This window comes from Scyliorhinus torazame, chromosome 4, assembly GCF_047496885.1.
Source record: "Scyliorhinus torazame isolate Kashiwa2021f chromosome 4, sScyTor2.1, whole genome shotgun sequence".
NCBI lineage: Eukaryota > Metazoa > Chordata > Chondrichthyes > Carcharhiniformes > Scyliorhinidae > Scyliorhinus > Scyliorhinus torazame.
The window spans coordinates 327215248-327230045 of record NC_092710.1 but is presented as its reverse complement, the minus strand read 5'-3'; the positions used below and the strand labels follow the sequence as shown (position 1 = coordinate 327230045).

General features: G+C 49.4%; 1 protein-coding gene across 1 annotated transcript in view; it reads left to right on the top strand.

Moving 5' to 3' along the window:
* LOC140411126 (uncharacterized) overlaps positions 1-6708 on the top strand; it is a 48006-nt gene extending 41298 nt beyond the window's left edge. The window contains exon 4 of the mRNA XM_072500187.1: positions 4676-6708. Coding sequence (XP_072356288.1) covers positions 4676-4841 — 166 coding nt within the window. The 3' untranslated portion in view covers positions 4842-6708. The remainder of the gene's footprint in view (positions 1-4675) is intronic.
* The last annotated feature ends 8090 nt before the right edge of the window (positions 6709-14798 follow it).

Genomic DNA, 14798 nt, shown 5'->3' with positions numbered 1-14798 from the left:
CCACGGATGCAGCAGCCAACACCCAAACACCCAGGGGATGGGACACAGATCCAGGCGACATGTCCATGGCCAGAGGGTGGGTAAGTGGCACAGGGAGGGCACCAGCGCCCGGTGCAGTTGATGTTTTGAGCGGGTGTCTGGGGTGCAGGGTCTGGTGAGGGGACCCACTACAGCCTGGGGTACGTGGGGCGGGTGATCCGCGTAGGGGCGGGATGGAGGGATCAGTGGGGAATTGGAGGGTCCCGGGGTGTGAGCCACTGCTGTTCGTTAGTCTAACACCGTCTCCCACTTCTCAATAGATATTGAACGCTGTGGCAGGCATGTTGGACGCAGAGGTTGCCCTAGTGGTGCTCGTGCTACGTGACGCAGCCAGATGCCGGAGAAGGCGTCAGCAGCAGCGGCCCATGCGCCGTACTCTGCCCCACACCCTGAGGACCCAGCCGCCTATCAGGCTAGGGGTGGACCCAGAGGGTGAGTCACGCAACGACCCAGGGTGGACAGATGCCACTGGTCCTTTGAACAAATGCCAGACAGCGCCTGCTGCAGGAGGCTCCGCCTCAACAAGGAGACGGTACAGCACCTGTGCCATATCCTTGCGGACTTGACACCACATGGAGGAGGAGGAGGACACCTGCTCCCGGTGGCCATCAAGGTCACCGCAGCCCTGAACCTTTGCACCTCGGGAGCATTCCAGGGCTCAAGCGGGGACCTGTGTGGCATCTCACAAACCACAGCTCACAGGTGCATCCGGCAGGTCACGAATGTCCCGTATGCCCGGGCGAAAGACTACATTATGTTTGACATGGACCAAGCCCAGCAAGATTCCCGGGCAGCAGGCTTCTCCGTCATCGCCGGGAGACCCCAGATTCAGAAGGGTCATAAATGCCACACATGATGCCCTGTGCTCACCAGGCCATCTGGGGGTGCCCTAGATCAACCAAAAGGGGTTCCACTCCCTCAACAGTCAACTAGTTTGCAACCACCAGATGAAGATAATGCACGTGCGTGCCCGCTTCCCGGGGAGCATCCATGTCAGATGCATCCTGGGGCAGTTGGTCATCCCTACACTCTTTGAGGAGCACCCCATGATGGGCGGCTGGCTCTTGGGGGACAAGGGAATTTGTTATGGGCCAGGGTGTAGAGAACCCCAAAGTGTATCATGGAGTTCACCTGACCTACAACTTTTAATAGATTGTGGTACGGGGAGCACACGGCCCACTCTACAGGTATGGGACAGCAGAAATGGAAAAGTATTTTTTAAAGCAAAACAATGTTTATTCTATGAACTCAAGTTAGCCTTTTTGAAACATACAGTGAACATCTTAGCAACCAAAGAATACAACACTAAGTAATCCTTAATAAATTCCCAAACAACATTCAGAAGTCAAAATGGACCCTTTGTACAGAAAGACATCAGGCTTAACTTCACTACTGAGAACAGTTACCACACTGAAATCAGCAAATGGACACTCGTAAGCTTGCAGAGATTCACACACATCCTGCTGTGATTGCAGCGTCTCCAAAACTAAAATGAAACCAAACCCACCCCGCAGCAAAAAGCCTAAAGCGAAAGTAAAAAGCTGACAGACAGCCCACTCCACGCACTCTCTGACATCACTGCAGTAATAAACACCCATTTCTTAAAGGTACTCTCACTACAGATATTTATATACACACCCATTTAGAAACACCCATTTCTTAAAGGTACTCTCACATGACAATATCCACTGAGGACCTGGCTAATGACGCCAGTACGGAGGCCGGTGACTGAAGTGGAGACCCAGTACAACAAGGCCCATGTGACCAATGGGCTGTCATTGAGCGGTGCATCAGACTCCTCGAGATGCAGTTCCGATGCCTCAACCGCTCCAGAGGTGCCCTCAAATACACTGCCCGGAGGGTCGCCCGGTATGTTGTGGCCTGCTGTGTCCTCGCAACCTCGGATAGCAAGGGGGCAAGGTGCTGGACGTTGATGATGAGGAATGTGTGGCCACCTCCGAGGATGAGAATGAGGAAGGGATGAGGACAAGGGTGATGAGGAGGCGCCGGACCAGGAAGGGCTGGAGCAGGAGGCCGGAGAGGAACCTGACGGAGGCTGCAGAACAGGCGGCAGCGATGAGGGTCCAACAAGCCCGGAGGGAGGCCCTTATACTGGCCCGATTCACCGAGGGCATGGCCTGGTCCATCGCTGCATCCTTAACCATCCTTAACCACTCCCATTTCCCACCCTCCCAGGGTATGTGTCTCATCAGTCCAGGGTGCTGGGACTGTGTCGGCACTGTCAGTGGGTCACTGCTGAGGGCAGCGGGTGATGATAACCTGCAGAGAGCTGGTTGCTCCTCAATCTATGCCATAGTCTGACCCCTGCTCGCTCACACGCATCACCTGCACACGGAGATACATACAGAAGGAAGTGACAGGAACTTCCTACTGGTTGTGCATACAGGTGTTTATTGGTCAATACAGTTCCCTGCTCTACCGACGGTGCAGCCTCCCCACACCTTATCTACCCCGTTCCCCCCTCCCCCAGAGCCACCAGTGATCCTCAATGTGCTTGGTCCTCCTTTCGCGACCGCTACGTCTAGGTGTGTCCCCAGGATGCACATCTGAGGTGGAGGCAGCCAGCTGCTTACCTCGTCCCATGGCCTTCGCTGCCCCTGATGGCCGTCCTCTGGGGGTTCTGGGTCCGGAGAGCCCCAGCTCACCTGTCAACGGCGCACGCACAGCCGTACCGCCCAGTCCCATGTGCTGACCCTGAGACACTGCCTCATCAGAGCGGTGGAACATGGGAGATGGTGGCCACCCTCCCCACCCCATAGGATGGGCCCGGGTTGGCACTTAGCGCCACATCCTCCCGATCAGTGCCCATATGGTCTTGGGGCCACCTTGGGATGGGAGGGGCAGCTGGTTCGAGCCCCCGGCTGCCCCTGCATCATCTGGTTCTGCCAGCCCTGGCGGCTCCCCGATGCCTGCACCATCATGTCGGCGCCCTCAGCGATGCTCGTCTGCCGAGACCCTCAGCCATGGCAGTCACTGACCAAGTCCTGCAAGGTTGGCGAGTGCTTTAAGGTGGCTCGGGGGGGGGCCTGAAGAGGGGTCCCCCAGGGATTCCATAGCGGGGTGTTCTCCCTAGTGCCCATGTGTGTGGGGGGTGACATTGCCCATCGGTGGGGGGTGTAGGGACGCACAAGCTCACTTAGAGTTCGGGGCACACATTCAAAATGACGGCCCGATCTCTGAGTTCAGCTCCCCAGTACTAAAGTGTGGGCTAACCCAGCGTGAAACTCCCCAGGGCCCCCAAAAAGTGACTAAGTGTCATTAGATAGCAGTGGGGAAATCGCCAGCAGAGCCGGTGGGAAACTCCCTGAAAAACCTGCCACAAATTAACTTAGAAGTTTTTTGGGAGAACCATTCCCTAAGTGCTGTGGTTTGGGTGGGAATATGGAGTGCTTTATGCTGCGACGGCTTGCCTGGAAACATTCCTGTATGCTCCGCCCGATGCCGGTGTCTATGTATTTACATGGTGTACCTTGTACCGATAGTGTCCCAACAGATGCCCCGATAGTGACGTTTAAGGGGCATCTTGACAAATACATGAATAGGATGGGAATAGAGGGATACGGACCACGGAAGTGCAGAAGACTTTAGTTTAGATGGGCATCATGGGTGGCGCAGGCTTGGAGGGCCGAAGGGCCTGTTCCTGTGCTGTACTTTTCTTTGTTCTTTGTTCTTGTGTTGCCCTATTACATATTTTCTTTTCCTTTCATGTACTGTATGATCTGTTTGAGCTCCCTGCTGAAAAATACCTTTCACTGAACCTCGGTACACGTGACAATAAACAAACAAATCCAACATATCCACAAACACTCCGAATCTTCCCACTTATCCTCATTAATTATTCACCTGCGTGTTTTACGCTGTTTTCAATGGTGGGTCAGACCTGGATGGTGTGTAGTCCGCCGTCATGTCCTGGTGTCATATTGTAAAGATATCCAACAACACTGACCCATCATTGAAAAAAGATGGACCTCCTGAAAATGAAGATCGATCTCCAGGAACATTGTGAGGCCGGAGGATGGACTCCCTCCAGGACACCAAATCTGGAAGGTCCAAGTTCACATGCTCCCCAAACCCACTGCTGTGGTGTTCCAGGGTCCAGGGTTATGGCCGGTATCCATCCTGAACTCTGTAGGCAGTGCCAGCATCCCGACCCTGGCACACTATATTGTGAAAAATGTTTCTCACACTGGTGTATTTTCCCGCCAGAACGGCAGAGAACCTATCCTGGTAGGAGGGCAGTTCTCCCTCTATATCCATTACCGGATGTAAATGGTGTTCATGCCGGCCTCTTGTTAGCTTTTCCTTCCAGTCATGGTGGGCACCCTGAGGCCCCTCTGCTACCACACACTCTTTAGAACTGTGTCATTAAGTCTGGATCTCTCCATCCAGTCTGCAAAATGCACCACCTCACATTTCTCTGTATTAAACTCTATCACTTGTCTGTCCATTTGGCGAGCTTCTCGATGATGTCACTACAGCTGTGGACTAACTGAATGGTGGGGGCGGCTCAATGGTCAACTCCTGTTCCTGTTGTCCTGGCAACCAACTTGGTTTCCAAACAGGTTTTGTCAGGAAGAATAAAATTTTAATCCCCCTGTTCTTAATTCTGTTACAGGGATTTTGACAAGAAAGTTGATGAACAACAAATTGAGGAACGTGTGATTCAATTCCAGAAGGACTTGAAACAAGACAATCAACCCTTCATTGGGACATATTTTTCCATTGTTGTTTTTAACACACATGGGCAAATGGGAATAGGTTTTGAAAAGGCAGGAGAATGAAGGCTTTCTGGAAGGTTCTGTTACCTTTCAAGACATCAAATAGTGAGATGTGCTTAACTCTATTCTAAAACTGTTTAACTTTCCATTGGGTGTAATCTGAAATACTGAGCATAGTTTTAATCTACTTACCTCAAGAAGGCATATATATGTTTCTGGAACATACCTCTTCATTCACCTGAGGAAGGAGCAGTGCTTCGAAAGCTAGTGTTTGAAACAAACCTGTTGGACTTTAACCTGGTGTTGTAAGTCTTCTTACTGTGCTCACCCCAGTCCAACGCCACCATCTCCACATCATACTTCAAGAAGGATATATTTACCTTTGAGGGAACGCAATATCTGTTCATGACAGATTACGTATATTGGGATTTTTCCAATAATTCCATCAATGTCCCATCTCCAAATCCCTGTGACCCTGTTTATAAATATTGCCCTCTACTGGCAGTTAGTAATTTTGACTCCCGCACACACTGCAGCATTTATTCTAGATTCAAAATTATTCAGCGACATTAATATCAACAGTGAACATTTCTTCTTCATTTCCATACACTGTTCCCATTGATTGTTTAGCTCAATGATCCCAAACAATGTTTATTTCTAGATGTCCAGTTCAGTTTGTCTCCACATTGTCCTGTGAAAGACAGATCTTGCTTCTCACCAGGGGCTGGACCTTGTTGTCTTTCCCAAACTTAAATAAAAACCGAAGCTCTTCAAGTCCGCTCCACCATTCAGTAAGATCTCAAACTCATTCCTGAACACGTCTCCACACTGCACAGAGCAAAACTCAATTGTACAGGGTGGTGGGTCCTCGATTGGGTAACGGGGATTAATCACTGCAGTAATTTGCTTTTTCTGTAATCTTGCTTTTAATGAATTGTGCACAGACTGAGACTGAGATGGTCCGAGTGACAGATACAGTTCAGAATTTTCTATCTTCACACAGCGATGGAATATATTCATATTTATCCATCATACTGATCAGAATGTTTAAAGTTGATGTGAAAAGAGTGAATTGAAATTGGGATTTGTTACAGAGCACAGAGTATTGAAGCTGTTAAATGTGAAATCGTGAGGTGTTCAGATGTGGGATTGTCCCTGGGCTCTCTCACTCGGAGTTAGTTCCAGATGGAATTATTTAATTACAAGGGAATGTTTAAACTGTAAAGAGAGTGTGTTCACCATTTATAAAACACTGAGATTTTCATCACATCATCTGGAAGAATTTCCTTCAATGTTTGACTAGTTCTGTCTCCTGTGCTCTGAAATATAATGGGAATGGGCCATATAACAGACTGTGTGGAAGAGACACTGTACACTGTAGGAAGGACACGACACTCACTGGAGAAACCTGCGAATGGGGACTCCCTGTGTGGGGAGTAAAGTATTCCCTTTTCTTGCCATTCCTGATAATCAAACACTGGACATTGTGATGGGGATGATTAAAAAGGTTGTTTCTCAATCGAGTTTGGTCTGACTCAGACCAGTCCAGGTTCAGAAAACAGATGGGCCCAGGTCAGGAAAGTGAAGTGGGAGTTTTGTGATTCAGGTGTGAAGCAGCTTAAAACTGATCCTTAAACCGGAGCAAGAATCCCCATCTAAAATTAGAATGCAGAGATTGAAGATGGAATAAAGTTTCAATTCAGATCTCCTCAAACTCACACTGGGAGCTGACATTGGGAATATCGACAGACTGAATCGGTGATTGAGAAAATGATCGATTCAGATCTGACTCCTGTTAACAGGTGACCCATTCACAGGTTTCTCTTGTGGAGTAAATAAACCGTCGTCTTCTAGTCTTTGTTTGTCTTTTGTTTTTCAAACTGCTGGGAATGTCTTCTCACTGTGAAATAAAGAGGGTGATGCATTGACACATTTGGTCTCGTGTTCGATTCTTCCTCAGAAATAAATCTGGGTCAATGATCACATCACTAGTTTCATATTCGATAAACTCCACATTTCAGTGAAATGATTCTGTTAAAACATTGAGGTGTAAAATTAAAGAATGAGAAAGAATGAAGAGACAGGGAGTAATTTATTGAGAGATGCAACACTTGGAGAGTGAGCTCCATATTGGTCAGGTGACAGCTCACATCCCCGTGCAGTCTGACACTTCAATCTGTCAAACTCCACTCTGAACAGTCTTTCTAACTCTGTCAACAGGACAGCAATGAGACAAAAGCAGGATAATGCCATCGATTGGGATTGCTGTCAGTCTTATCAGGAGAGATTGAGGAAACTGGACCTGTATTCTCTTGAGTTTCGAAGAATGAGAGGTGATCCCATTGAACCTCACAAAATTCTTACATGGACGTGACATGGTTGATGTCAATATGATACTTCCCATGGTTACTGAGTTGAAACCAGGGATCAATCTCAAATTGGCCATTTGAGATAGAGATAAGAAAAAACAGAGAACATATAAAAGTACATCACAGGAACAGGCCCTTTGGCCCTCCAAGCCTGTGCCGATCACGATTTCCGAACTAAAAAAACAACATTTGCCCTGACTCGGTCCGTATCCCTCTATTTCCTCCCTATTCATGTTTCCATCCAGATGTCTCTTAAATGTTACTAATATGTCTGCTTCCACCACATCCTCTGGCAGCACGTTCCAGGCACCCACCACTCTCTGCGTGAAAAACCTACCCAGCACATCTCCATTGAACTTTCCCCCTCGCACCTTGAACCTGTGCCCCCTTGTAATTGACACTTCCACCCTGGAAAATACCTGACTATCCATTCTGTCTATGCCTCTCATAATTTTGTAGACTTCTATCAGGTCTACCCTCAGCCTCCGTTTTTCCATTGAAAACATTCCTAGTTTATTCAACCTCCCCTCACAGCCAACACCCTTGAGACCAGCCAACGTCCTGGCACTCTCTCCAAAACTTCCACGTCCTTCTGATAATGTGGTGACCAGAACTGCACGCAATGCTTCAAATGCGGCCTAACCAAGGTTTTATATAGCTGCAACATGATTTTCCAACTCCTGTATTCAGTGCCTCGACTGATGAAGGCAAGCATGCCATATGCCTTCTTAATCATCTTGGCCACCTATGTTGCCACTTTTAGGGAACTGTGGACCTGCACGCCCAGATCCCTCTGTATGTTAATGTTCCTCAGGGTTCTGCCATTTACAGTGTAATTCATACCTAGATTTGACCCTCCAAAATGCATCACCTCGCATTTGTCTTGGTTAAACTCCAGCTGCCATTTCTGTACCCAAGTCTCCAATCTATCTATCTCCCGTTGCATCCTCTGACAATCCCCGGCACGATCAGCAACTCTGCCAATCTTTGTGTCATCCACAAGCCTACTAATCAGACCACCCACACTTCCCTCCAGATCATTTATATATACTACAAAAAACGGAGATCCCGGCATTGATCCCTGCGGAACACCAGTAGCTAGATATCTCAATTCTCAAACTCACCCTTCCACCACTCTCTCTGTCTTCTATAATCAAGTCACTTTTATATCCATCCAGCCAACCCACCCGAATACCATGTGATTTTAGTTTTTGTGCTAATCTGCCATGTGGAACCTTGTCAAACGTCTTACTAAAGTTTTTATAAACTGCATCCACAGCCCTTCCATCATCAATGTTGTAAAGATGATCTGTAAAGATTTAATTACCTGCTAATGGTCGCATTCCAAGCATTGTTTGGCATCTTTGAATTTGTCTATATATGTGTTTCTGGAACAGACCTCTTCATTCACCTGAGGAAGGAGCAGCGCTCCGAAAGCTAGTGACATCGAAACAAACCTGTTGGACTTTAACCTGGTGTTGTAAGACTTCGTACTGTGCTCACCCCAGTCCAACGCCGGCATCTCCACATCATGGCTACCATCGACATCGCAAACTGCCGGCTCAAAGTGGAGAGGATCTCCAGGAAGATTGCGCATATAGACACTGACATTAAGTTTCTACAAAGATGCAAGAAAGCAGACAAGATCCCGAAAGAGCTACAGATCACAAACCCACTCAAGTCGATCTACAACACAGACTATGCTGAGAGACTCTGCCGTCGCACCTCTCTCACGCTCCTCAACCACCTCGTCCGCCAGCTCTACAGCAGACGACGCAAGCTGGAAACCAAGATAGAGGCCATATTCTCAACTTGCGCTCGGATGCAGCAGACCAGCTGCGGAACACCGCCAAACAGATGAGACAGCAATACTATGCCACCTATATGCACACCAAGAACAGAAAGCTTGAGAAACTTGGCATCACCACCGGCAGCAACCAAGCCACCCCCGGTGCCACAGTAGAAAACAATACAGGGAAATCTATTGTCAACTTGTCAGACTACACCCTTCAACCAGACAAAATCGAAGTCCTCAGCAGAGGGCTCAATTTCTGCACCACCACCAAAATGGACCCCATCAGTCTCGCGGCAGACACGGAGGAATTCATCAGGCGAATGAGGCTCCGGGAATTCTTCCACTGACCCCAAGAGGCCAACAGCGAACCCAAGCAGACTATCAATGAACCGGAACAGCAGACCGAGAGATCTGCGGTGCGGCAACCGAAGAGGAAAGAGTCGAATTGGACCCCTCCGGAAGGCCGCTGCCTTAGACTCGACATGTATGCTCAAGCCGTCAGGAGTCGCGTCAATGCCAGATTCATCAGTCGCATTCACAAGACAGCCCCGAAAGTCACCCAAGCACAACGCAATGCCATCCACGCTCTCAAGACCAACCGCAGCATCGTCATCAAACCAGCAGACAAAGGGGGGGCCACTGTCGTACTGAACAGAATGGACTACTGCAAAGAAGTATACCGACAACTGAACAACCAAGAACACTACAGACAGTTACCCGCAGATCCGACCAAGGAACACATCCGCCAACTTAACAGACTGATCAAGTCCTTGGATCCAGATCTTCAGAGCACCCTACGTGCTCTCATCCCACGTACTCCCCGCATTGGAGATCTCTACTGCCTCCCAAAAATACATAAGGCCAACACACCAGGCCGCCCTATCGTTTCAGGCAATGGGACCTTGTGTGAGAACCCCTCTGGCTACATCAAGGGCATCTTGAAACCCATCGTACAAGGTACGCCCAGCTTCTGTCGCGACACGACGGACTTCCTACAGAAACTCAGCACCCATGGGCCAGTTGAACCAGGAACATTCCTCGTCACAATGGACGTCTCGGCACTCTACACCAGCATCCCCCATGACGACGGCATTGCTGCAACAGCCTCAGTACTCAACACCGACAACTGCCAATCTCCAGACGCAATTCTGCAACTCATCCGCTTCATTCTGGATCACAACGTCTTCACCTTCGACAACAAGTTCTTCATCCAGACACACGGAACAGCCATGGGGACCAAATTCGCACCCCAAACGCCAACATCTTCATGCACAAGTTTGAAAAGGACCTACTCACCGCACAGGACCTTCAACCGACGTTATACACCAGATACATTGATGACATTTTTTTCCTTTGGACCCACGGCGAAGAATCACTGAAACGACTACACGATGACATTAATAAGTTCCATCCAACCATCAGACTCACCATGGACTACTCTCCAAAATCAGTTGCATTCTTGGACACACTCGCCTCCATCAAGGACGGTCACCTCAGCACTTCGCTTTACCGCAAACCCACGGATAACCTCATGATGCTCCACTTCTCCAGCTTCCACCCTAAACACATTAAAGAAGCCATCCCCTATGGACAAGCGCTCCGTATACACAGGATCTGCTCAGACAAGGAGGAGCGTAACAGACATCTACAGACGTTGAAAGATGCCCTCGTACGAACGGGATATGGCACTCGACTCATCGATCGACAGTTCCAACGCGCCACAGCGAAAAACCGCACCGACCTCCTCAGAAGACAAACATGGGACACAACCGACAGAATACCCTTCGTCGTCCAGTACTTCCCCGGAGCGGAGAAACTACGTCATCTTCTTCACAGCCTTCAACACGTCATTGATGACGATGAACACCTTGCCAAGGTCATCCCCACACCCCCACTACTTGCCTTCAAACAACCGCGCAACCTCAAACGAACCATTGTTTGCAGCAAACTACCCAGTCTTCAGAACAGTGACCACGACACCACACAACCCTGCCATGGCAATCTCTGCAAGATTTGCCAGATCATTGACATGGATACCACTATTACACGTGAGAACACCACCCACCAGGTACGCGGTACGTACTCGTGCGACTCGGCCAACGTTGTCTACCTCATACGCTGCAGGAAAGGGTGTCCCGAAGCGTGGTACATTGGCGAGACCATGCAGACACTGCGACAACGAATGAACGGACGTCGCGCAACAATCACCAGGCAGGAATGTTCCCTTCCAGTCGGAGAACACTTCAGCAGTCAAGGGCATTCAGCCTCTGATCTCCGGGTAAGCGTTCTCCAAGGCGGCCTTCAGGACGCGCGACAACGCAGAATCACCGAGCAGAAACTTATAGCCAAGTTCCGCACACATGAGTGCGGCCTCAACCGGGACCTGGGATTCATGTCACATTACATTCATCCCCCACCATCTGGCCTGCGAAATCCTACCAACTGTCCTGGCTTGATGTAATTCACACCTCTTTAACCTGGGGTTACCCCATCTCTGGATCTGTAAAGATTTAATTACCTGCTAATGGTCGCATTCCAAGCACTGTTTGGCATCTTTGAATTTGTCTATATATGTGTTTCTGGAACATACCTCTTCATTCACCTGAGGAAGGAGCAGCGCTCCGAAAGCTAGTGACATCGAAACAAACCTGTTGGACTTTAACCTGGTGTTGTAAGACTTCGTACTGTGCTCACCCCAGTCCAACGCCGGCATCTCCACATCATCATCAATGTTCTTTGTCACCTCTTCAAAAAACACAATCAAATTGGTGAGACATGACCTTCCCTGTACAAAACCATGCTGCCTGTCACTAACTAGTCCATTTTCCTCCAAATTTACACATATCCTGTCCCTCAGTATCTTTTCCAAAACCTTCCCCACCACTGATGTCAGGTTCACATATTCCTTTCTTAAACAAGGGAACAACATTTGCTATTCTTCAGTCCTCTGGAACCTTGCCTGTGGTCAAAGAGGATGTGAAGATATCTGTTAAGGCCCAGCTATTTCTCTCCTTGCCTCTCACGTTAACCTCAGATAGATCCCATCTGGCCCTGGGGACTTGTCTACCTCAATGCAATTTAGGATACTCAACACTTCCTCCTTTGATATATTGATATTCTCAGGAGCATTCACACACCCATCCCTGACCTCAATATTCATCATGTTCTTCTCCCTGGTGAATACTGATACAGAGTACTCATTAAAGATTTCGCCCACTTCCTGTGGTTCCAGGTGTAATTTCCCTCCATTGTCCTTGAGTGGGCCAACTTTTATTAGTAATAATAATAATAATAATCTTTATTGTCACAAGTACACTTACGTTAACACTGCAATGAAGTTACTGTGAAAATCCCCTCGTCGCCACACTCACGGTGCCTGCTCAGGTACACGGAGGGAAAATTCAGAATGTCCAAGTCATCTAACATCATGTCTTTCGGGACTTGTGGGAGGAAACTGGAACACCCAGAGGAAACCCATGCAAACACAGGGAGAACGTGCAGACTCCACACAGGCAGTGACCCAAGCCAGGAATTGAACCTGGGACCCTGTGAAGCAACAATGCTACCCACTTTGCTACCGGCCCCAGAGCCTCCAGAGGATGCCCGTCAGAGGCATCGAAGGCTACCGGGTGCAGTAAGCAGCTGGCAGTCTCCACCTCTGATGTGCATCCTGGGGACATACCAGATGCAATGGTGGAGCACAGAAGAATACACACATTGAGGATCACTGAGAGGGCACTGGGGGGGGAGGGGAGGAGGGGAGGGGGCTAGGCGGGGAGTATGGGGAGGGTGCATTGTGGGGGGGGTGAGGGGGTGGTGGACATTTGTGAAGCATTAAAAACCCTTCACCACAACCAGTATGGTGCCTCTATCACTTTCTTCCTGACCCACCAGACCCTCGGCGCTGTCGCCTGTCCTGCAATCTGTGGCTGGTCCTCCGGTTCCTTCCTGGGATCCTCCTCCAGCCCCAGCAGGTCAGGTGCCTCCTCATCATTCTCATCCTCATCGGTGGCTGCATGTTCCTCACCCTCCCTCTCCAAAACATTGGCCCGCTGCTGTGCCAGCTTGTGCAGAATACAGCGGACCACCAAAAAGTGGGCGAGCCTCTTGGTGGGGCGGGTGCACTGCAGGCCACCACCGGAGTGGTGGAGACATCGGAACAGCATTTTGAGCAGTCCAATCACCCTGGGTAGCCACATGGCCCTCACTGTATTGAGTCTCCGTATCGGTCTCCGGCCTTCGTACTGGGATGAACCTGTGAGATTTGAACCAGGGCCCCAGAGCATTACTCTGGGTCTCTAGTTTACTAGTTCAGTGATAATACCATTACGCCACCGCCTCCCCATAGAGAGGACGTTGGATGCATCTGTGGGCTGCTGTTTGTGAGATGTCACACAGGTCCCCGCTTGAGCCCTGGAATGATCACGAACCTTAAAGGTTCAGGGTTGCGGTGACCTTGACGGCCACAGCGAGTGGGTGACCCCATGCTCTACGTGGTGCCAGGTCCGCGCGCCGCTAACATCGCAAACGGTTTGGCGGCAGCTGAGGTTCTCCCATTATTCACAGGCCTCGTAGCATTCTCGCTTGAACACAACAATGTCACTGAATCGCACCCCAAACCATTGACATCTATTAAAATGAGCCGTGGACAACATACTCACCCTGAGGGGAGGCGGCAGTACAGTGGTATTGTCACTGGGCTAGAGCTCCCGAGACACATTGTAATACTCTGAGGGCTGCTTTCAAATCCTATCACAACTGGTGGGGCTGTTTCAATTTAAAATATCTGGAATTAAACTCCAATAATAAACAACAAGAAGTTCAATGGTGAGTTGTAAGAGGATAAGTAGTAATTCAACTAACTTTCAGGGTTAAAGTTCCACGTTTTTCAGGTCAAACAATCAATCGGGGTAAATCGCACGTGTTTGAAGGTCAACAATTAACGAGGGTTTGTTGCATTTCTTTTAAACGAAAAGAAATGAACTGAGGGACAAATCAAAAGGGGCCGTTCCTGATCGGAGCACTGTCCAAACGGAACAAAGATCAATGGAAAATTAAGATCATCAAATTAAAATACAATGGAGAGGGTCAATAAAGCACCCTGACCCCTGCGGTGCCCACTGGGTATGGAAGGCCTCGATGGTGCCCGTGGACAGCGCATGCTTTCTTTCCAGACCATGAATATAGCCGCAGAAGAGGGGCAAGCAGTCCAGTCGGACGATGCCATCAGACGCCTGCTGCCTGGGCCTGTAAATGAAGAGTTTCACCAGGCCCAGGAGCAAGTTAATGAGGATACTGTCCTCCTTCCTCGCCCCTCTCCGCATTGGGTGCCCGTAGGTCAGGAGCATGGGGCTTAAGTGCAAACGAAATTTCAACAAAAGGTTCGTGAGGAAACTAAAAAGGGAGTGCAGATCATAACAGACAACATAGACATTAATAGGATAATAGATCACCCTACTGCCCTGCTGCCAAAGAAGGGGTATCTCAGCACTAGTGAAAGGTTTCCCTCATCAGCATGGACTGCAAGATCTTCGCAATGTGTCTGCACCTTGGCACTGTGCTGGACCACATGATCCACCCTCACCAGTCCCACATGATCCCGAGCTGCACAATCTACGACACCATCCATCTGGTCCGGGGCCTGATCCATGGTTCCCGGAGGGCTGGTTTTACAAGTGCCTTCCTGTCCCTTGGTACAGGGAGACAAGGGATGAGGTTCTGAAAGCAGAAGAGGGGGTTAGGAAATCGATTAGAAAACAGGACCCAGTGGTGGCACGGTGATGCAGTGGTTAGCACTGCTGCCTCACAACGCCGACGACCCAGGTTCGAACCCGGAGCCAGGTTCAAACCTGACCC